Source organism: Chlorocebus sabaeus, chromosome 27 (genome assembly GCF_047675955.1).
Source record: "Chlorocebus sabaeus isolate Y175 chromosome 27, mChlSab1.0.hap1, whole genome shotgun sequence".
Lineage (NCBI taxonomy): Eukaryota > Metazoa > Chordata > Mammalia > Primates > Cercopithecidae > Chlorocebus > Chlorocebus sabaeus.
Genome location: NC_132930.1, coordinates 43,381,006 through 43,404,857, shown reverse-complemented (window position 1 = coordinate 43,404,857; position 23,852 = coordinate 43,381,006). Strand labels below are relative to the sequence as shown.

Here is a 23,852-nt window from a genome sequence, read left to right as displayed (position 1 = left end):
CCACCATCCTGGCTGCAGTCTCCTGCCCCCAGCCTAGTCTCAGGGCAGCTTCTGGACAGGGCATCCAGGAGAGTTCTCTGAATAAAACCCCTTTACTCAGGTTTCCCCTTGCTTCCACCCTGGCAGCAGCAGCTGGGCGCAGCTGCATGAGAGTTGGCCCCAGGCTCCCCAGTCATGCTCCAGGAAGTATGGCCTCCTCCCTCCCCGTGCAGCTCTGACCTCTGACCTGGAATGCCCGTCTGTCCTGCTCCCAGCTGATACCTTCCTGTGCCCCGGGCTCCCACCTGGATGGCATGCCGCATGTGCTTGGAGCCCTGGGGGCTTGCCGGCCTCCACCTGGGCTGTGAGTGTCTGAGTTAGGTGCTGGGTTTGTGTCCCTCTTGTATTCTGGGCATCTGGCACCCATGTGGTGCCCTCCGTCTGGGAGACTAGTGCTTCGGTGTTACATTCAGCTCCTCGCCCCAGTAGGATGCAAGTTCTTAAGGGCAAGGCCTGGCGTGCAGGAGGTGCTGTGTTCCTGTCTGTTGAATAAGGGAATGGATGAATGAATGTGTTACTGGGTCCAATGTGGGGGGAGTGAGGCGTTCCCCTGGACACCCCGGGGAGGGCCTTCACACCCATATTAACTCACCCAGGGGACCAGGTTGACGGGCGATTTGGGGACCTACGATAAGGAACCAGGGTCTCCTGCGTCCCCTGTGTTTCTAGATACTGCAGGGCCAGTCTGGGCTCCCCTGGCTGTAGGGCTGAGATGGAGGAGTTTAGGCTGGACCGACGGGTCCTGCCCCAGTCACGTCAGCAGAGCCTGCCTGATCCTGTCCCGGGGTACTGGCCAGAGTGCCAAGAAAGCACAAAAGACTCAGGCGGAAAAATCAGACAGACCCTAAGGTGGTTTAAAAAATGTGCAAACCCAGGTATGCTGCAGGCTGGAAGCTGGGTGCAGTCAAGGCGTGGGGGCAAATGAGCATGTTTGGATTAAAAAAGGCCAACGCATCTAACAGCCAGGAAGGATTGCTTTCACATTCCAGTATGTTCTGTTGATTTATGGCTGTTGCTAGGTAACAGAGTACACCCAGGCTGCTGTGATTTTAAAGCTACGGCTCCCGACTAAAGAGTCGACAGAAAGAGAAAACCATTAATCGGGGTGAGGGCTGGGGGGCGGGTGTTTAAATGCAACCCAGAGGACAGGGAACTGTTGAGAGCAATGAGAGTGAAGCCAGGTCCACCTTCCGTGTCTGCCGTCCTTCAGGGGTGTGCTCCGCTGCGGGTGTGGAGAGCTGACTACAGACATGGGCTTCTGCTTCAGGAAGACACCAGCATAAATTTATCTTTCATTTTGCACCAAATCGATCTAGTATGTGTCAGGTTTCTAACACGGCACTGTTAGTGTACCAGATGTACGGAGTGTGTCATCTTGATGGGCAGGATGCATTGTGCCATTTTTATGTTGCACACAACTCCCACATCTCCCCAGCACCATGCCTTTGCTAAGCTGTGCTGCTGCCTCCTGTGTGCCCTGCTTGGGATAGGACAGTGAAAAAGAAAGAAGCCCCCAGACTCTCCTCTCTGTCCGTGCGCCCCCTGCCCTGGCTCCCTGAAGCTGATTGAGGGAGACAGACAATGGTCATGATAAACAAGAAAAAATTTAAAGCAAAGCCCAGAAAGGGGGACCAGGAGGGGTGTGTGCATGTGTGTGTGTGTGTGCGCGCGTGCATGTGTGTGTGGGTGGGTGGATGGTGGGCGTGCTGGTTGCAACTGTAGGTAGGGGGAACCTGGTTGACCTCATTAGGAAGGTGACATTTGAGTCAAGTCTTGTATAAGGTGAGGGGCCGAGGCTGCAGGTATCTGAGGGAAGAATGGCCCAGGAGAGGGGACAGCAGATGCAAAGTCCCGGAGGCAGGGGTATGCACGTGGAGCTGGAGGAACAGCTGGGAGGCTGGTGTGTCAGAATGGAGTGAGGAGGGAGACTGGGGAGGGGAAGCAGATCCTATAGGGTCCCCAGGCCACTGGGAGGACATCATTGTGTTGACAGGTCAGAATCCTAACCCCGAAGTTCAGTCCCACACCTGGGGCCCATGCCACTGACAGGCCTCTCTCCTGCCACAGTCTGGCTTGTTCCTTTTGGAGCGGTCTGCACCTGTGTCATTGCTGTGTGTTTTCCAAACCCCAGGCCCCCTATCTGTGGTGTCTCTTAGTTTGCATTCCACGAAAGCAGCGCCTGAGCCAGGCATGTGGGAGCAGGCGGTTTATTTGGGATGAGATCCTAGGGCACATCATTTGGGTCCTTGCTGTAGGGATGGGGGCTCCAGTCTACTGAGAATTATACAGAGGGCTCCAGAACTGATCTCTGTAAAACAGTGGGGCAGCAGCAGTTCTCCAGGGATTCTCAGTTCAGAACGGTGGAGGGTTGGCATGGGGGCACTGACTTTCACTCATACTTGAGCATGTGCTCCAGGCCCAGTGGTGTGGGCAGAGGCCTTGGAGTGGAATGCAGAAAGACACCAGAACACTCAAGGGGAGGCTCTCATGGCATCCCCCTACCCCACCAAGTCTTCAGCACCACGACCCTGGAAAGGCCAAAGACCAGACCTCTCTGCCTGTGGGGTTGGCCAGGGGTAGGCAGGGACCCTGGCTGACCCTGTTGGAGTCCATCCTAGGTTTTTGGATGGCAGTGGGTGGCGAGACTTTCTCTGGCTCTGGTCAAGTCACTGTGGGACTGGCACTGTCCTCGGAGCTGCTACTGGCTGTGTCCACCCCATGAGAGAAACAGAGAGGAGAGGCAGAGAGGGTCCCATGGAGTTTAAGCCCCAGGGTGCACTGTCAGGGCCTGGGATTGTATCCCCTTTTTTGCTAAGTTAGTTTAGGCTGGCTTTTTGTTACTTGCAATCACAGGATCCTGATTAAGCCTCCTTATTGTTCCTGGTGTTACCAGTCCCTGGAGGATAGCAGTTCACTCAGGCCCTGCAGCAGAGCCAGTGGGTGGAGCCCAGTTGTATTGGTCTGTTCTTGCATTGCTATAAGGAACTACGTGAGACTGGGTAATTTATTAATAAAATACGTTTAATTGACTCACAATTCTGCAGGCTGTACAGGAAATATGGCTAGTAAGCTTCCCTCAGGAGGCTTATAATCATGGCAGAAGGCAAAGGGGAAACAGGCACATCTTCACATGGCCAGCAGGAGAGAGAAAAGGGGGAAGTGCTACATGCCTCTAAACAACCAGCTCTCAGGAGAACTCACTCACCATCACCAGAACAGCAAGGGAGAAGTCTGCCCCCATGATCCAGTCACCTCCCACCAGGCCCCTCCTCCAACATTGAGGATTGTAATTTGACATGAGACTTGGATGGGGACACAGAGCCAAATTACATCACTGGCCCAGCTGGCCACCTCCAGAGACCTACCCCTTGATGGCCTGGCCTTGCCACCCTCCTGTTTGAACCAGTCATCACTTCCCTGGCTATCAAGGCCTTCTGGGTTCTGATAGCCCCATTTGACTCAACTCTCCAGTTCCCCAAGGGAATACCTGGACTGCTGCCCTTCATGACCCCCTGGCTTGGCCCACCGTGACACACCCCAGTAGCCTGCCCCATCTTCTGTGCAGAAGCTCATTGGTCATCCTGTGCCGCCATCATACAGGAGGCATGGAGATACTGGGGAGGGGGCAGGATGAGGGGCTGGCCACCTGAGCCACGTACTGGCCTCCTTGATCATCCACTCATCCACAAATTCATCCAACAAATACAAATTCCTGCCACACACCAGGCACTAGGGTGCGCTACACAGTGAGCAAAACAGGCAAAAATCCCTGTCCATGAAGATGACATTACAGTGGGGGAAATGGGGTAAAACAGATCTGTGAGTGACACAGAGCAGGGCCTTGGAGCATTGGGGCTGGGGTGGAGAGTTTATGTAGGGTGGTGCCCCACTTTCAGGAGAAGTCTGGGGCCCAGCTCTGCAGCCAGGCTTCCTGGGGTCAGGTCTTATCCACTGCTCATGTGCGACCTGGTGGAGGTTGCTTAACCTCTTTAAGCCTCAGTTTTCCCATTTGTGAAAGGAAGACACTAAGAGTCCCTACCCACAGAGTGTGTGGAAATGGAGTGAAATCATGCGTGAGGAGCGTTTGTCCAGGGTGCGGCATGGGAGCGGGGCTGCAACCTCAGCTTCTCGCCATGGCTGATGTTCCGTTTCAGAATATCTTGAGAGATGCAGAGCTGCCCTAACACTGTGCCCTGACACGTCCTCTCTCCCTGGAGTGGCGAGACAGCGTGGGTCTTCCTCCCCACCTCACTCTAGGGGATGTGGCTGGTGTGGTTTGCAGTCATGTTTCCCCATTCCTCTGTCCCACCTGTCCCGTCTGGTTCCCCGTCCATCTGTTTCTCAGGACTGTGGCTTCCTCGAGCCCTCAAGGCAGGAGTGGGTGCTGTTCATTGGTTTCTGCTCCAGTATGTCCTATAGTCCTGATGTTTAATTGGTGAACAATCATGTTTAAAATTAATGAACAGTTAATAAATGCGGTATGGACTTAGTGATGACTCTAAGCACAGAAGTAATCTAGGAAGGCTCCATGAAAGAATGTCATGAGAAGATGGCTTGGAAATGCCAGTGGGAAAGAAGAATGCCATCTCCCTGCTGAAGGCTGGGTAGAGTTCATTCCCTGCAGTCCCTTTATAGATGGAAGACGTAAGTCCCAGAGGAGCACTCCCAGGAGCCTGCCCACAAAAGGCTTGGAGTCTCATTTTCGTGACATGGCCAGGCCCAGGTGGGAGGTGGGAATGAGCATCAGGCCTTTGGGCACCTCTTGAAAGGGCTGAGCCAGCTGGTGGGAGGGATGGATGCCTGGGGGCTGCACATGTGGCTGGCAAGTGCTGTGAATTATCGATCTCTAGAGAGCAATGTGCAGGCGGAGGTCATTTTCCTCCTGGGCCAGACTGCTCGATCATGCTTAATTGCCTGTTTTCCAAATTTCCCCAGGGCTGGCCTAGGGGAGGGATTAGCTCTGTGCCCATTTATTTTGTTTGAATTCAGTGTATGGGGTAAAAAGTTATACCATCCACTTCTCTTTGGTGTTAAGTTTGAAAATAGTGATGCAATTAAGTCAGGTGCTGACGGGTGGTTTCCTGTTGTACCTGGCATGGCAAAGAGGGGCTTCTCTGTGAATCCCATTCCCCACAAGACTCGGCTCACTTGTTTGAGTAGTGGACTGGCAGAATCTGAAAAAGTTAGGGGTAAGAGAGACTCCCTGAGCACCCATGATGTGCCAGGCACTAGGTATATCCGTGCCTTCCATTCTCACTGAGATAACCAAATAAAATAAATATGACACATTAAAGTGAGGAACTAGTTGAAGAAATATTTTCAAAGAAAGTTGTCAAAAGTTTGTTGCAAGGATGCTCCAACTCTTTACTGACAGGCAGGGTATGAAAGGGTTGAGGGGTGCGTAATAAAAGAGGTTTTGTGGAGTGTACTGCTTTGGAGAGGGCTGTGCTGGGAATCCCATCTCTGCATGAGGAGTAATAGGAGGTACCTGCTACTTACCTGAAGCCCAATGTGGAGGGAGGATTCAAGGCTTAAAATGAGCTGCTGGGCTTCTGGCCAAGATGGAGTAATAGGGACCAGACTTACCTTCCCACCTTAAACAAGTAAAAAAAAAAAAAAAAAAAAAAAAGGCACAAAACAAATGAAACAGCGATTTCTAAGTAATTGGACATCAGACATGAAAGTGATCATTGAGTGATGGGAAATAAACAAGGTGAGGCCAAGCACTGCTCCAGTTTACTGCCTTGAGAGATTCCTGGCCATGTTGCAGGGAGAGGTTGCCCACCAGAATCTGCTGGAACCCCTGAGTTGAAAGAATGAGCTGAGTCTGGGGAGATCAAAGTGGCTGGATTTCACAGGGCAGACTAATGGAGTGGAGAGAGCTGCAAAGAAAGAGAGCTCTGGAGTTACACAGAAGTCTAACTTGAGTGCTCAGTTGAGTACTGATCACATGCAGGCAAGAAAATTACACAGTCAGGGAAAGAACCCCCCAAAAGACCTGTGATACCAGTACTTAGAGCACACACACAGTCAGGAGTACTGCCTGCTCTTACCAGCCAGACTGGAAAATCTTGTAATTCACAGGAAATTGGGTAGACAACTCAGGAAAGTCTTGCCTCAGTAGTGGGGAATTATTAGTCCTAGATTGATAATTTCTGCAAGCATGCTTAGCAAATCATCAAAGCAAGACTTTTGAAAGGGTGAAACTGTTTCACTTTTGTTTTTTTAGACAGGGTTTTGCTCTGTCACCCAGGCTGGAATGCAGTGGTGTAATCATGTCTCACAGCAGACTTGATCTCCCAAGTTCAAGCCATCCTCCTGCTTCAGCCTCCTGAGAAGCTGGGACAACATGCACATGCCACTATGCTTGGCTAATTTTTCCATGTTTTGTAGAGACAGGGTCTCACTATGGTGCCTAGGTTGGTCTTGAACTCCTGGGTTCAAGTGATCCTCCCACCTTAGCTTCCGAAACTGGTAGAATTAGAGGGATGAGTTGCCATGCCTGTCCAGGATCAAACTGTTTATAAATGTATTGACTACATTTCAGAACAAGGCTCAGGAACATTTATAGGAATACAAACAAATCCAGCACCCCAAAAGGCAAAAATCACAATGTCTGGCATCCAGTAAAAAATTACTAGCCATGCAATGAAGCAGGAAAATGCAAACCATAATGAAGGAAAAGTCAATCAATTGAGACTGATCCAGAATTGACACAGATGTTAAAATTAGCAGACGAGGTCAACAAAACATTTATTATAATCATGTTCTGTATGTTCTAAAAGCTAGAGGAAAGATTGGACATACAATCAACATGGAGGATATAGAAAAGACATAAACTACTATAGATGAAAATTACAATGTATAATATGAAAAACACACTGGATAGGATTAACAGCAGACAGGACATTGCAGAACAAAAGATTAGCTAACTTGAAGACAGCAATAGAAACTATCCAAAAAGAAATAGAGTAAAAAGACAAAAAAAGAACAGAAATTTTAAAGAGAAAGAGACTTTCTCATTGAGTTGTGAGACAACTTTAAGAGGCCTAATTTATGTATAACTGGGGTTTCTGAAAGAGAGGAGAGGGAGGGACAGAAAAATGTCTGAAGAAATAATGGCTGGCAAATTTCCAAATTCGATGAACATGGTACACCCACAAATACAAGAATTTCATTGCCCCGCAAGCACAATAAAAATGGAAAAAAAAACACACTAAGGCACATTATAATTAAATAGCCCAAAATAACTAATAAAGAGAAAATCTTAAAAGTAGCCAGAAAAAGGTGTGGGGTGGGGAAAAACATGTTATATACAGAGCAGTAAAGATATGGATTACAGCAGATTTCCCTAGAAAATAATGCAAGTGAGAAGGCAGTGGAACAATATCCTCAAAGCATGAAATTTAAAAAAAGTAATCAACCTAGAGTTCATATCCAGAAAATAATCTTTCAAGAATAGAAGCAAAATAGACTTCTCAGACATAACAGCTGAAAGAATTCATCACTAGCACGCCTGTAGTACAACAAATGTTAAAGGATGTGCTTCAAACAGAATGAAAGTGATACTAGATGGAAATATAGATCTATGCAAAGGATCAAAGAGCATAACAGTAACTACATAGGTCAGATATAATATTTTCTCTTATTATTTTAATTCCCTTAAAGTATAATAGGCTCTTGACACAAAATAATAACCATGTAGTGTGAAGTTTATAACATATAGAAAAGTAAACTGAATAATAACAAAAAGGCTGAGAGGGGAGAATAGAAGTATTCTATTATAAGTAAGTATAAGTATCTTAAACTATATTTGACATGCTATAATATCACTTGAAGGTAGACTGTGATAAGTTAAAGATGTATACTATAAACCTAAAAATAACTACTAAAACAGTAAGAGTTATAGCTAAGAAGTCAGAAAGTAGATAGAATGGAATCATTGAACAATGCTCAGTTAATCCCAAAGAAGACAGAAAAGGAGAAAGAAGGGAACAAAGGAAAATAGAATAAATAGAAAATGAATATCAAGATGAGAGATATAAACCTAATCATACCAATAATCATATTGAGCAGCCATGGTCTAAATATCCCAATAAAAAGACATCAGCAGATTGGATGAAAAGGCAAGACCCAAATGTATGCTGCCTACATGCCACCCACTTTAAATATAAAGACAAGAGTTAAAAGTAATACAATGAAAAAGATAATATTGTGTTAACTAACACTAATCAAAGGAGAGCTGCAGTGGCTATATTAATCTCAAAGTAGATCTCACAGTAAAGAATATTACCAGGTTAAATAAAGTAATTTGATAATGATAAAGGGAACAATTAATTAAAAGGGTATAACAATCTTTATGTTTATGCACCTAATCAGAGACATGAAGCAAAAATGATAGAACTACAAGAAGCAATAGATGAATCTACAATTATAGTTGGAGATTTCAATAACCTTCTCTTACTAATTGATGAAACATGTAAACCAAAAATGCGTAAGAAAATAGAAGATATGAACAACACTATTAACCAACTGGACCTGGCTTATATTTGTAGAACATACTACCCAACAACAGCAGAATGACGTTCAAGTATACACCACAGAACATTCATCAAAATAGGCCATATTCTGGCCATGAAATAAGTCTCAATAAATGTAAAGGGACTCAAGTCACAAAAAGTATGTTCTCTGTCATATGGAATTAAATTAGAAATCAATAACAGAAAGAACTCTGTAAAATCTCCAAATATTTGGAAACAATGCAACACACTTTTATATAACCCATGTGTCCAAGGAGAAATCAAAAGGGAAATTAGAAAGTATTTTCACATGAATGAAGATGAAAATACAATGTATTAAAATCTATGAGATGTCGCTAAACAATACTTAGAGGGAAATTAACAGCACCAAACACGTATATTGGAATAGAAGAAAGTTCCTAATCAATGGCCTTGAGTTCCATCCTAAGAAAGTAGGAAAAGAAGAGCAAATTAAACCCAGAGTAAGCAGAAGAGAGGAAATAGCGAGGACTAGAAGAGAAATTGGCTAAATATAAAATAAAAACAATAGAGAAAATAAAGTAATCCCAAAGTTGGTTATTTATTGATAAAAAAGTTATCTAAGATTTTTATCAATAAAATTGATAAACCTCTTGCCAGACTGACCAGGACAATAAGAGAGAAGACAAAATTGCCAGTATCAAGAATGAGAAGGTGACATCAGTATATATTTAGCAGTCATTAAAATAATAATAAGAGAAGATAATGAACAAATTTTTGCTAATAAATTCAACAACTTAGGGGGAATGAGTAATTTCCTGGAAAGACACAAACTACCAAAGCTTACTGAAGAAGAAATAGATATCCTGAGTAGTCCTATAACTATTGAGTAAATAGAATTTACAATTTAAAACCTTTCCACAAAGAAAACTCCAGGCCCAGATGACTTTACTGATGACTTTCAGTAAACATTTAAGGAGGAAATAATACTAATTCTACAGAAACTCTTCCAAAAATTAGAGAAGAGAACACTTTCCAAATCATTCTGTGGGGCAGAGTTACCTTGATCTCAAAACCAGAGAGACAGTATGAAAAAAAAAAAAACCCTACAGACCAATGTCAATAGTCCTCATGTACATGAATTAAAAAATTATTAGCAAATTCAATCTAACAATACACAAAAATGATAATACATCATAGCCAAGTGGGTTTATCCCAGGAATGCATGGTAGGTTTAACTTGCAAAAATTATCAATGTAATTTACCATATTAACAATCTATAAAAACCTATGCTATCAGCTCAATAAACACAAAAAGGATTTCACAGAACCAACCTTTATTCTTGAGAAAACTGATAAAATCTCTCAAGAAACTAAGAATAGAAGTGAAGTTCCTCTACTTGATAAAGAGCATCTATGAGAAAAACCTACAGGCTAAATGAAATATTGAGTGTTTTCTCCCTAAGATCAGGAGAAGACAAAAATGTCTACTCTCAGCACACATTCTTCTGGAAGTTATAGCTAGTGCAGTAAAGCAAGAGGAAAAAAGATGTTCAGATTAGAAAGGAAGAAGTAAAACTGTCTTTATTCACAGATGACATGATTATCTATGTAGAAAGTCCAAAGGTATCTACAAAAAGTAGTTATAATAAATGAGTTTATAACTGACTTTAACAAGTTTGCAAGGCACAAGATCAATCAAAATAGAAACTTAAAAACTACCAGTTATAATATGAGGTAGGGAGGAATACATCTGAAAAAAGACGTAGAAGACTTATGTACCGAAAATTATAAAACATTGATGATAGAAATTAAAGAAGACTTAAATAAGTGGAGAGATATACTATGTTAGTGGATTGGAAGACTCAATATTGTTAAGATGGCAGTTCTCCCCAAATTGATCTGAAATTCAACACAGTGTAAATGATATCTGAAGAGGTTTTTTTTTGTTTTTTTTTTTGTTTTTTTTGGTTTTTTTTTTTTTGTTTTTAGAAACTGAAAAACTCATTCTAAAATTCATATAGAAATACAAAAGACCTAGGATAGCCAAAACAACTTTGAAATAAGAGAACAAAGTTGGAGGACTAACACGATCTGATTTCAAGATTTATTATAAAGCTTCAGTAATTGATACAAGTGATACTGGTGTCAAGATAGATTAACAGATCAAGGGAATGCACTACAGAGTCCAGAAATAGATGCATGCGTATATGGCAGCTGATATAGCTGATTTTGAATAGAGACTGAAATGCACTTTAGTGGAGAATATTTAGATAATAGAGCCTAAAACAATTGTATATGTGTAGAAAATGAACTTCAATCCATATTTTGTACCATATACAAATATTAATTCAAAATGGATCATAGATCTCAATATAAACCCCTAAACCTATAAAACTTCTAAAACAGGAGGTGAATAATTTTTTCTTAAAGGACCAGATAGTAAGTAGTTTAGGCTTGTGGGCCACATGGACTCTGTCATAACGATAGAACTCTGCTACTGTCGTGTGAAAGAAACCATAGAAAATACATGAATAGATATCGCTGTATTCTAGTAAAACTTTATATATAAAAATAGGCAGTTGATCTGCAAGCCATAGTTTACTAATTCCTGTTGTTGAAGCAAACAGAGTGAAAACCTTTGTGACCTTCAGTTAGTCAAAAATATCTTAGATATGACACTGAAAGCAGGTCGCATAAAATTAAAAATTAATAAATTGGGCTTCATCAAAATTAAAAACATCTCCTGTTTGAAAGACACTTAAGAGAATGAAAAGACAAGCCCTTGACTGACAGAAATTCTCTGCAAAGCATGTATCTGATAAATGGCTTGTTTCTAGAATATATAAAGAATTCTCAAAACTCAATAGTAAGAAAACAAACAACCCAATGAATAAATGGACAAAATGTCTGAACAGACATTTCACCAAAAATGATATACAGATGGGAAATAAGTACATGAAAAGATGAGCAACGTCATTAGTCACGGGGGTAATGCAAATTGAAACTACAATGAGATACTGTTACATACCTGTTAGAATGCCTATCATTAAAAAGGCTGACTATAGCAAATTTTGGTGAGGATATGGAGAAACTGGAACTCTTATATACTGCTGATGGGAATGTAAAATGATATAACAATTTTGGAAACTGTTTGGAATATGATCTCTATAATACACAAACTATTCTATAAAAACATAAAAAGTGAAAGTTCTTCAACTTATTTTATGATGTTAGTACAAACTTGCTAGAAAATTGCAAGAAAATTATTAATCAGTATGACTTGTAAACATAGGTGCAAAATTCAAATTAAAAATATCAGCAAAACAAATATGGCTCTATCTATCATCTATCAATCTGTCTATCTATCTATCTATCTATTTATCTATCAGTCATCTAATTACATGTAAGGTTCACCCTAGGAATGTCAGCATAGTTAAAGACAAAAAATGTTAACTTAATTCACTTCTTTAATAGATTAAAGGCAAAAGTCATATTATCTTATTGATAGATATCACAAAACAAAGCAAGTAGCCAAATAAAAAGCATTCACATTAGACAAATTTTTATACTTATTCTAAGGAAATTCTCTCAGAAAACTAGGAAAGGAATTTACTCAATCTGAGAAAGGGTATCTATCAAAACATGACAGCAAACATCATTTTTCATGATGAAACTTTAAAAGCATTGCTAGAACTAAGACAAAGAAGCCTTCTACCACCACTGCTGTTCGATACTGCCTTGCTTTGGAACCAATTGGACTAGACAGCAAGTGGGATAAGAACAGCAAGGTAAAACCAAAATTGTCTTTAATTGCAGATGACATAATTGTCTATATAGAAAATCCAAGAGAAGCTACTCTCAAACTATTAGAAAAATGTGACAGTTCAACAAAATTGCTGGACACAAGAAAACATAGTGAAATCAATAGCCTTCCTACTGAACAATGGTACCAATTAGAACATATAAGAAGGGGCAAATCCTATTTACAGTAGCAGTAAAATCTATAAGACACTTAAGAGAAAATCTAACACCAGCCCTTTTGGAGGTAGTATAAGAGAGTGGTTCAGTGGTTCGGAGCAGAGGATCCCAATCCAGATTGTCTGGTTTCAGATCATGGCGCTACTGCTTCCTGGCTTGGGAAAATTACTTGATTGCTTGGTGCCTCAGTTTCCTCATTTGTACAAGGGAGATAATATTATTCACCTCACAGGGAAGCTGGGAAGATTGAGTTGATAAATATAAGGTGTTTAGAACTGTAGCTGGCACATACTAACTTCTATATAAATGGTTGTTATTGTTAAGAAGAAATTTGTAAAATTTAATTGAAGGACATGAAAGAAGATTTGGATAAATACAGAGACAGACCATATCCATTGATGGGATGATTCAGTATCAGAAAGATGTCTATTTTTTCTGGTTAATTATAAGCTAATTGAAGTTTCAGTGAAAATCCCAACAGGATTTCCTTTTTTCTTTTTCTTTTTCTTTTGAGACAGAGTCTCACTGTGTTGCCCAGGCTGGAGTGCAGTGGTGTGATCTCGGCTCATTGCAGCCTCCACCTCCTGGCTTCAAGCTATTCTTCTGCCTCAGCCTCCCGAGTAGCCGGGACTACAGGCACACACCACCACACCTGGCTAATTTTTGTATTTTTAGTAGAGACAGGGTCTCATCATGTTGACCAGGTTGGTCTCGAACTCCTGACCTCAGGTGATCTACTTGCCTTAGCCTCCCAAAGTGTTGGGATTGGAGGCGTGAGCCACCATGCCCGGCCCCAGCAAGATTTTCACTGGGATCTGAAAAACTGAAAATTTGTATAGAAAAGCAAAAGTCCGAGAATAGCCAAGACAATTTTGATGAAAGGCAAAGTCTGTGCCATTCAACCTACTTGATATTGACTTGTTATAAAGCTGCCGCTCTAAGGCAGGGTAGTACTGCCACACGGGCCAGACAGAAAGACCAATGGAACAGAACAGAGAGTCCAGAAATAGAGCCACATGTATATGGGAGCTTGGTATAGAAAAGAAGTGGCATTTTAAATCAGTGGGAAAAAGATGGACTATTCAATGAATGATTTGGATATTATTTTCTTCATATGGAAAAAGTACATAATTTGATCACTGCCTCACCGCAAACAGAAAAACATACTGTAAATGAGGTAAATATATGTCCTAAAACATGAAGAAAGGACGTTCTGTTTACTGCCTTTATAACTCAGCAGGTAGACAAGTATTGGTAAAACAGAACACAAAAGGCGAAATGCTTAAAAGATAAATATTGATGAATTTCCCACATCAAAATGAATGACTTCTGTAGGACAAGAGTACCATAAACAAAATTAAGACAAAAACGGCAAATTAGAAGAGAATGTTTGCAACATATAAACAGACAGAGGATAGGTTTGCAACATATATAAACAGCAGAGGATACAATTGTATCAAAATCACTGGGAAGCCAGTAAGGAGAAAGTCACATAACCAAATGGAGACATGGGCAATGGGAAAAGACAGGCGATTCATAGAAGAGGAAATTCAAATGGCCAAGTGGAAAGATTCCCAAACACTAGGAATCAGGAAATGCAAAGTAAGCAATCATCACATATCCGTTCACCCATCAACTTCACATGAATTTAAGTCTATTCCAAGTGTCACTTGAGAATGTGATACACTGCTGTAGGAGTGTAAATTGCTTCTCTATTTGGCAACGAGTAGGAAGTTAAATATGTATATATTCCAGTATGCATGACCCAGAAGGAATGTCACCAGTATGACTCAGTAGTCTCGCCCTCCACCTGTCTATCCTAGGAAACCTTTACACTGCAGGCTATGAGGAACTAAGTAAAAGGATGTACCTGCAGTGTTGTTTGAAATTCAAAAAGGTTAGAAACAACCTAAATATTATCTGGGAGGGTGGAGAGCAGGTAGAAGAAATAATACATTAATTGTATGCTGGCAAATATTTAACAACCTGCTATCCAGGGAAAAAAACCCTTAATTTGTAGAATTTGCCAATTTCTGGGATGTAAATCCTCTGCCATGGCTGATTTCTAGCTACCATCGTGATATCATCAAACATAGAGTTGGGAAAAGACAGGCATGATCAGCTCTTGCGAGAAGGTTCTTGGAGCAAGCTCCGGCACACCATTGATTGTTTTCTGCCAGCTTGCAAGATCAATGAAGAAACTAGGGTAGAGCTGAAAACATAATGCTTAGGAAAAAAAGCAGTTTGTAGTATGGTGTGATCAATATGATCATGTTTATATAAATTTCTAAATTACGTAAAATGATCCAATACATGTATGTATGTTAAGGAATAGAACATAAATGGGAAGAAAGCACTACTTTGGGGATAGTGTTTGCTTCTGGAAAGAAAAAGGAAAGATGAGGACTAGGAAGGGATGTAAAGGAACTTAAGCTATATCTCTGTGGTCTCATTTCTCAAATAAAAAGAACCGAAGCATTGGCTTGTGCGTGTAGTCCCAGCTACTTCAGTGGCTGAGGTGAGAGGACTGCTTGAGTCCAGGAATTAGAGACCAGCCTGGGCAACATAGTGAGGCCCTGTCTCTATAATAAAATAAAATAAAATAAAAAATAATAAAATAAAATTTAAAAAGTAAAAAAAAAAGCTGAAGCAAATATGTCAATGCTAATATTGATTCCTCTTGAATCAATATTCAAAAGGTAGGGGATTGTAATAATACATTTTAGTCTATTTGAAGTATGTCACTAAAACAAAATACAAAAAAATAAGCTCTGATCATGATTATGTAAAAACAAAACTCTACCTTGAAAAGGTCCTGGGATAACACACTCTAAAAGGTTTCTGGCAATTATATTTGGACTCAGGACCATAACTTTTATATTTTCCTTTATTTCCAAATTTTCTGTCACAGGCGTTACTCGTTTAGGGGCAGAAGATCATTAACCTTGAAGGTGTTGGGCTGGATTATGGCTCTGGGCCCTTCCACACAGACTTGGTCTTCATTTGCTGGGTCTTGGCATATCTCAGAATTCCAAGACATTCTCTCTCCCTCCAGAGACATGGCGACCTGGGCTGTGGGTGGGGTGGGCGGGCTTTTGTCTTATCATTTCACTGGAGGGAAGATCCATTGCGGCACTGTTTTGCCCAGTCTCTATGAGGTTCAAAGTGGTGGAACAAGCCAAGAAAGCCAACTGGAAGCTCAGCCCTGGGACCTGAGTGGTCATGGAGGGGAATGTTGGCAGAGAAGCAGCTAGGTTAGTACAGCTAGCTGCCGTGTTATACCAGGCGGTATATATGGGCTGACCATACCAGCTCTGGAATCACAGACCTGGGTACATCTCCGGATTGCCACTTAGGAGCTGAGTAACTTGGGAGAAAGGTGCCGTTTGTTCATTTGTAAAGCGGGTCCTGTGGTTGGCTGTATTATTGTGCAACACATTAGCAGCCCCATCCTGGAAAGAGACTGTACTTGTATGCTCTGCTGAGGTCACGTGGCTGTGTGACCCGTGGTGCCCTCCCTGCCCTTACTGAACTTGCATGTGGTGGTTTGTGACTTGTTTGGGCCAGTGACACTGTAGAGTGAGCTCATGGCCCCTGTCTCTATTACCCCTGCACAAACGCAGGCATGTGCAACTCCATCAGCTGGGGTCCCAGGAAGAAGACAACAGGGGTCAGAGCTGCAGCCCACTCGAGATGAACATCCAGCATGAGTGAGAAATAGCCTCGAAGCTGCTGCGTTTTAGAGGGTCATTCATGACTGTAGTCTTCTAGTTCATTCCGGCTGAGGCAGGGCTGTCATGTGTTGAGGACAGAATGAAGTCACCTCTGTGAAGTGCTCAGCCACCAGCTGGCAAAGGGGGAGGTAGCAGGCAGGTAGATGAGGATGTACTGTTGTCACCAACAACTCACAACTCTCAGTGACAAAACACATCACCTGGATGTTTCTCACTTGCTCAGCACATCGAACAGGGGCCCTGTTATTTGTACTCAATTAAGGACTTAGGCTGATGGACAATCTATCTTGATGAGTGCTTTTCCAAGATCCTGAGTCAGAGAAAAAAAGAATTTGGCAAACTCCACAGAGGCCACTGAGGAAGAGATGCTAGTCACTCACCTCACCTTGTACTCTGCAAAGCAAGTCTCATGACTACACCTATATTAAAAGGGATAGGGAAGTGCAAATCTACCCCAGGCACAGAAGGAGGCGAGAAGCAGGATGTGTGTGGTCAGCCCTAATGACCTCCCCTGTGGCCATTCAATAAATGCTAGCCACTGCTAGAGTCACCATTAATCATGGCATTTAGGCTAGTTCCAAATGGAGAAAAGGTGAGATGTAGGGATGGCATTGCTGGCGGGAGCATGAGTGTGTGCAGATGCAGAGTCTGGGAGGGGCAGCTGTCCAGGGAAGAAGCAACGTGGCACACAGGGAGTTGGCTGGAGATGCAGTTGGGGCCAGACTGTGAAGACCTTTGAGCTGAGATGTCGTCATGTGGAGCTGGGAGCCTGGAACATCTGAACCAGGAAGGGGAACACGGCCACATGAGGGAGGAGTGAGGCTCTGAATTCTGACTCAGTGAGGCTGGCTCGAGGAGGGGAAGGGCTGGAGAGTTCTGTGTGAGTGCACATCGACAGGGCTGGACGGAGGACAGGCTGTGGCGGGTGAAGGTGTGGGAGTTGGGATGACTCCAGTGCATCCTAAGTGCAGACGAAGAGGAGGTCCAGTCCAGTTTTAAGAGAGGATGCTGGGTTTGGTATTAGAGGTGATGGATGGTTAGAATCAAAATGACAATACTTTATTTAAGGAGGTTGTGGATCAACAGGGACAATCTTCTGTTACCTCTTTGGTAAACTGGTTGACATCCATGACTAAAGCTAAACAAACAGACCCTATCACTCACTCAGCAATTCCTAGAATTTTTTTTTTAAGAGAATCTTGCTGTGTGACCCAGACTGGAGTGCAGTGTGGCACCATCCTGGCTCACTGCAACCTCTGTCTCCCAGGCTCAGGTGATCCTCAGCATCCCGAGTAGCTGGGACTACAAGCGTGCACCACCATGCCTGGCTAATTTTTGTATTTCTTTGTAGAGATGGGGTCTCCCATGTTGCCCAGGCTGGTCTTGAACTCCTGGGCTCAAGCAATCTGCCTGCCTCAGCCTCCCAAAGTGCTGGTGATATGAGCTGCTGCACTCAGCCAGTTCCCAGAATTGTGTACACATGAATGCTGAGCCACAGAAGTGTTGTTCATAATTAGCCTCCACACTGAACAAACAACCTACATGCCCAACAACAGTGGGGTCAGCCCCAGTGTATTTCCACCATACAGTATTACGTAACAATCAGAAATGAATAAATTACAGCTACATATATAAATAGCATGGGTGCCCCTCAGAAGCAAAACATTGTGCAAACGAAAGCAGTTACAAAAACATTCTTACCTTACAATTCTACTAGTAAGTAGTAAAACTACAGCATTCAAAGTCAGGATGGGGGTTATCTTTGGGGTGGTATCTTAGTCAGTTTGGACTGCCAGAACAAAAATACTGTAGCCTGGATGGCGTAAACCACGATCTATTTCTCACAGTAACGGGGGCTGGGAAGTCCAAAGTCAAAGCGCAGGCAGATCATGTGTCTAATGAGGGCTTCCTGATTTGTGGATAGCCAACTTCTTGTTGTGTCCTCATATGACAGAGAGAGGGGGAGAGGGACAGAGAAGGGAAGCAAACTCTCTCACTCTCTTCTTATAAGGGTGCTAATCCCATTATGAGGGCCCCATCCTTGGGACCTAATTACTTCCCAAAGACCCCACCTCCTAAAACCATCACATTAGGGGACAGAATTTCAATATATGAACTTTGGGAGTCACAGCTGTTCAATCCATGGAAGTGGAGAGAGAGGGGAGTGAGAGAGGCGTCGAGAGGTGGCTAGTGCCCTTTCCTGACTTGGTGGTTAGATGAGTGTTTACTTTGTGGTCGTTCTTCAAGCTGAACATTTAACTTTTGTGCAGTCGGCTTGGGCTGCCATAATAAACATGACAGGATAGGTGGCATAAACAACAGAAATGTACTGCCTCCCAGTTCTGGAGGCTGGAAAGTCCAACATCAAGGTTCTGGCCAATCTGATTCCTGGTGAGGTCCCTTCCTGGTTTGCAGGCGGCCACTGTCTCGCCATGTGCTCCCGTAAGCACCTGGGGAGACAGTGGGCAAGCTCTTTGGTCTCTTCCTATAAGGGCACTAATCTGTCCATGAATACCTCACCCTCATGGCCTTGTCTAACCCTCATCTCCCCAAGGCCCTACCTGCAAACATCATCACATTGGGGGTTAGGGCTTCGGCATGTGCATTTGAGGGGACATGGTGCAGTGCACAGCCCACTTTCCATGCGTGTTCTCTCCGTCAGTTACAACAAGTTGGGGGCACAGAAGCACAGGGAGACACAGCCTGGTAGGGCCGTCAGAAGGAGGGGAGCATGTAAACCTGCTGAGAAGTGGCAGCGGAAGGTGGTGCCACTGAAGTAAAGCGAAGCGTGTGGTCCACAGGGTGAGCCTCATGAGAGCTTGGCACAGAGAGAGACCAGCATGTGTCCACTGGTTCCAGAAACAGGAACGTCATTCTCATGCCCCGTGACACAAGTGTCTTTTCTGGGGTGCGATGGATGGCAAGAAGCCAGGCGGGAGGGCACGGCAGTGGGTGAGGAGATGGCGAGTGTAGATGTGCTCTTTTGGCACTGTGGTTGTGAATGGCAGAAATGCAATGCACTGGTGGCTGAAGGGACATGGAGTGAGGACAGCTTTTGAATGTGGAAGAGACCCAAGCAGGCTTATGCTGTGGGAAGCATCTGGAGAGATGCTGACAAGTTTCACCTTATTGAGCTGTCCTCTACACTCACCTTTATAAAATGGCACCTCCTCCCCGTTCCTCTCCATCCCTGCATCCCGCCTTCTCCTCTGCACCAGTCATGGCCCACACAGTTCATGCTCACTTTATGCTGTCCATCTCACCCCACTGGGAGGCCAACTCCATGGAGCGGAGCATTTCTCGATACTGTCTTCCACACTACCCTAGAGCTGGGAACATGCCTGCACATAGTAGATGCTCAATAAACATTCCGAATGAATGAATGAAAGCACAGAGAGGAGTCTGTACAGAGAGGCTGGGGGTGGCAGGATCTGGAGCTCAGGCTTCTGTCAGCGGGGGCAGGGCTGTGTGCAGATACAGATGAGGAAGCAGCAGATTGTGTGATTGAGTGGGGGTCGGGGGTGGGCAGGGGGCTGAAGGAGAGTCCTTGGTTCTGCTGGAGGGGGAGGGCTTCCAGGAAATGGAGGAGACAGTCTGCAGGATCCCAGCCACTACTTGTGGTGGGGGTGGGACAGGATGGGGTGGTGAGTGGTGACGAGGGGATGGATGCAAGCTTTGGGGCCCAGTCAGGTTGGAAAGACCACCCATTGCAGGGTCCCCAGCACGGCTCAGAAGCTGAGGAAAGGGATGATTTATTGTGTCGGGCCAAGTGGGGCTGTTTACATTGCAGTCCAGGACGTCCCGGGAGATGAGGCTGATGCCAGCATAGGGTGGGTGTTTTGGCAGGATTGACAGATGGGGAGAGGGGACCTCTCCATGATCAGAGAGGGAGACTGAGGAATGTGCAGGAGGGTGGGCCTTAGCGTGATAACAAGAGAGCTCACAGGAGGCCTGGCCCCTGCTGAGCAGGACTGGCCACCCAAACCCATGGGGCCACTCCCACTCCTGCCATCACATGATGATGAGGTTGTGCCTGGGCTGCCTTGTGGTCAGGACTTGAACCCAGCTTGTCTTTCTCCCAGCGTAGCCATTTTGCTGGCCTCAGCTAGAGAAGTGAGGGGGTGTGGACAGAGAGTGGGGGGCTGGGCTCAGGATGTGAGGTGGGGGGCATATGAGCAGACAGGTGTGAGAGAGAGAGGAGAACATGCCAGGCTGGTGGGTGGGGGCCGATGTGGGTGTCATTCACTTTCCTATGGGATAGAAAGCGACAAAGAACAAGCACATCCTTCCGGCCTTTGCATTTACCTGGTCTTTGAATGGAGTCTGCATGCCTGGGAGATTTTGGCTTGTTCCACAGTGAAAAGGTGGAGGCTGTGACAGGGCAGGGCACCTGCCAAAGCAGGTGCTGGCAGGGCCCCAGGGCCTCTCCCCAGGCCAGCCCTTGCATGACACCCTGCAAAGTGCTGGTGGGGCTGGTGGGGGCCTTTCATCTCCTCATAGGTCCGTTCTGGGGATTTCAAAGGCACGAAAGCCCAGCTGTAGTTTCGAAAACTCCCTCTCACTCTCCAAGAAACCTGAGATGGCATCACCTTCCCTTGTCTTTCCCACAACCCCACTCTCCCTGCCCCAACACCTTTGGACTCTCCTACTTCCACTGCAGTTTGGGGCTGTCTGGAGTTCTCCCAAAACCATCTGAAACAAGTGGAGGCCATTACAGACCAGTCCCCACGTGGAACATGGCTCCACTTATGCCTTAGACCCAAGAGCCCCTGCAGCGTTGGTTACCCCACTGACTTACCCCTCCCAGGCAAGCCACACAGTCCTTCCCTTTCCAAGAAGGCTCTGTTGAGCTCCTAGGGAGGCCTGATGGTTCCTCATCCACACCTCTGAATCCCCACTGAGGCTTTGCCCCGTGCAGGGGACTGTGATTCATTAGGCGGTGGGTCACGGTGGAGGAGGAGGCAGCTTGGCAAAACAGGAGGCAAATATTTTTTGAGGGCCCACTACTATGTGCCAGGCTGATGACCAGAGGGAAGTTCCTGTTTGGCAGAGTCCTGGGTTTGGAGGGGAGGGAGGGGATGGAGGAGGGGACACATTTTCCATTTTGGTTTTGGAGGTACCTAGCTCTGTGTTTCTTTAACTTTTTCACCTGTCAGAAGAGGCGGGAATGAGGGGATATCTCAGAGCCCTGCCTGGGGGAGGCCCACTCACTCCTCCAGCCATTTCATCCAGTTGTGCCTTGTCGGGTGCTGGAACCCCTCCACCCAGCTTCTTCACATGTACTCAGTGCTCCCAAGGGGCCCCAGAACTTGCACGACCCACCCTCTTCCACTAACGAAGGGGGCCAGTGTCCTTCCCCTCCCCCGAGTACCCATTCTCCATGTGCGCCCTCTTCAGCTGCGACCCCACTCTTTCCTTCCCAGTCCTTTCTGCCTTCTGCCTGCGAGGTTGCCCTCCTCCTGCCCCCTTCCCAGCCCCCCCGCCTTTGGCCTTCTCTCCCATAACTGGAGCACCTGGGCACCCAAGGTACCCTTCCCCCAAGCTCAGCTGATCACACTCTCCCCGCAAGCCGGCGGTCTCCTTCCTCCCTCCCCCGTGGCGCACCCAGCACCAAGGTGCCTACCGCGAGGGCCCGAGCACGGCGGTGCAGCCTCAGCTTGGGCGCCGGCTCCACCTGCAGGGCCGCGGGGGCGGAGAGCGGGCGGCGTGAGGGAGGGGCCTGCGACTGCCGCGGCGGCGACGGCGGCCCTAGCCCGCGCAGCCCAGCTCGGCCCCGGCTTGGTCGGCGCAGCGCAGCGCCGCGCGCGTCCCCTTGCCGCCGTCGCCGCAACCAGGCGCACCGGCACCAGGCCCTGCCGCCGGGCGCACGGACGCAGCGCGCACGGGCCGGCCGGGATGCGCGCCTGGGCCCCGGCCCGCCCGAACCCGCGGCCGCCGCCCGCCCGCCGCGCGCTCGCTTGACCGCGGCGCCCTCCCCCGGCCGCCCCCGCCCGTCCCCCTGCCGCGATGCCCTCCCTCCGGGGCCCCAGCGGCCCGCGCCCCTGCTAGGCTGCGGCGGCATGGCCCGCGCGCCCGGCGCGACCTCTGCGGATTGCATCGGTGTGTGGCGGCGGGGCATGCCCAGAGCACCGGGCACGGCCTTCAATGGGCGAGGACACGGACACGCGGAAAATTAACCACAGCTTCCTGCGGGACCACAGCTATGTGACTGAAGGTAACGTACGTGTTGTCTGAGACCCCTCCGGCCGGCCGCGGCGTGGGGATGCCGTCGCACCGAATGCCCTCCGAAGGTTTGGACCGCGCGATGTGTGTCGTGTCCCCCCGCCCCACCCCATCCCACCCCACCCCATCCTACCCTGCCCGGGGCCCAGGAGGGAGGGAGCCCAAGGGTACCGGCCTCCGCTGCCCAGCGCCCGAACAGGGCAGCGCCCTCCTCCGCGCCGCCCTCCGGGAGGCGGCTTTCCGCTCTCAGGCCAGGTGGCATCCTGATTCGGCCCTGACCATAATTTTTTAAAAGGCCATGCCTGTGGCTAATCTGGTGAAGAAATCTCGGGGAAATTTAATGGTTTAAAATCCTGGATTTGCAATTTCAGCCCTGCCAGGAGCCCGCAGAATTTTCTAGGCTGTCTTCTCCCTGGAGAAGAAGAGGGACCTAGGGGGGAAAAACATAATCCATTGCCAGATCCTCCTGGGAGGCCCGCCTGCCCGGGCCCCTCCCTGTCCTCCAGAGGCAGGGTCCCTGAATAGGAGGGAGAAGGCGGCTGGTTTGGGGCTGGCCTTTTTATTCCTGGTGAGTTATATTGAGACAGGAGCAGCTGAGCTAACTGTCGGGATTTTCCAAAAAAGTGGGACATGTCATCCCAAATAGGCCCTGTTTAAAATCCCCTAAGTTGGCCCTACAAACCCAACCCCAACCCCCACCCTACCCAGAGGCTGGTGGGTCAGCGCCCCTCTCTTACAGGCCGGGAACTTCCGGGGCCCCCTGCTCTGCCTTGCTAGGGGAACAGTGGGGACAGCTTCCGTGCGCAGGCAGGGCCCGCGGAGTGACCCCGATGGAGAATGGGGACCGGGAGGTCTGGGCGCGGGGACGCCTGTGCTGGAGCCTTGCCCGGATGCGGGGACGGTCAGCCGCTAACCCACGGGCTGCCGGCGCGGCCGCAGAAGTGTGCGCGGGTTCCCTGGGTGGGTGCCCCAGTGGGAGGGGCCCTGGGCACAGGTCCCGCGGGGCAGGTGCGCGTGGGTGCCTGTGTCAGGGAGACCGAGTGGGCCGGGCGGCGGGGACCGGGCTCCTGCGGCTGGGTCCGCCTCCTCGAAGCCTGGCTCTGCCGGAAATGAGGCCGAGCGGAGCTGGAGGCTCGGGGAGCGCAGCGCGGGCGCGGGCGGGCTCGGGGCGCCCTGGCCCGGGAGGCAGAGGCTGGGCGTGGGACCTGGGCAGAGGGAGGCTGCGGGGGCCGCGCCTGCTCCCGGCGGGAGAACCGCTGAGTCACGCTTCGCCGCCGGGTGTGTGCAGGAGAGGGGCAGGGCTGCCCGGGCCTCCGGGCCGGTGAGGCTCTGACCCGGCCGCGGCTTTGGGAGGCCAGGGGAGCTGAGAGCGGCCCTTT

At 47.0% G+C, this 23,852-nt stretch overlaps 1 protein-coding gene across 3 annotated transcripts in view; it reads left to right on the top strand.

Annotated features, from left to right (window-relative positions):
- PPP2R2C (protein phosphatase 2 regulatory subunit Bgamma) overlaps positions 1–23,852 on the top strand; it is a 214,017-nt gene that overhangs the window by 43,933 nt on the left and 146,232 nt on the right. Inside the window, exon 1 of one of the 3 annotated variants that reach the window (XM_008017963.3) lies at positions 22,228–22,465. The exons of 1 other annotated variant lie outside the window; for it this stretch is intronic. In XM_008017963.3, coding sequence (XP_008016154.1) covers positions 22,396–22,465 — 70 coding nt within the window. In that variant the 5' untranslated portion in view covers positions 22,228–22,395. Of the gene's footprint in view, positions 1–22,227; positions 22,542–23,852 lie in introns of those variants that run through there. One more of the 3 variants, XM_008017967.3, reaches the window with a different exon arrangement.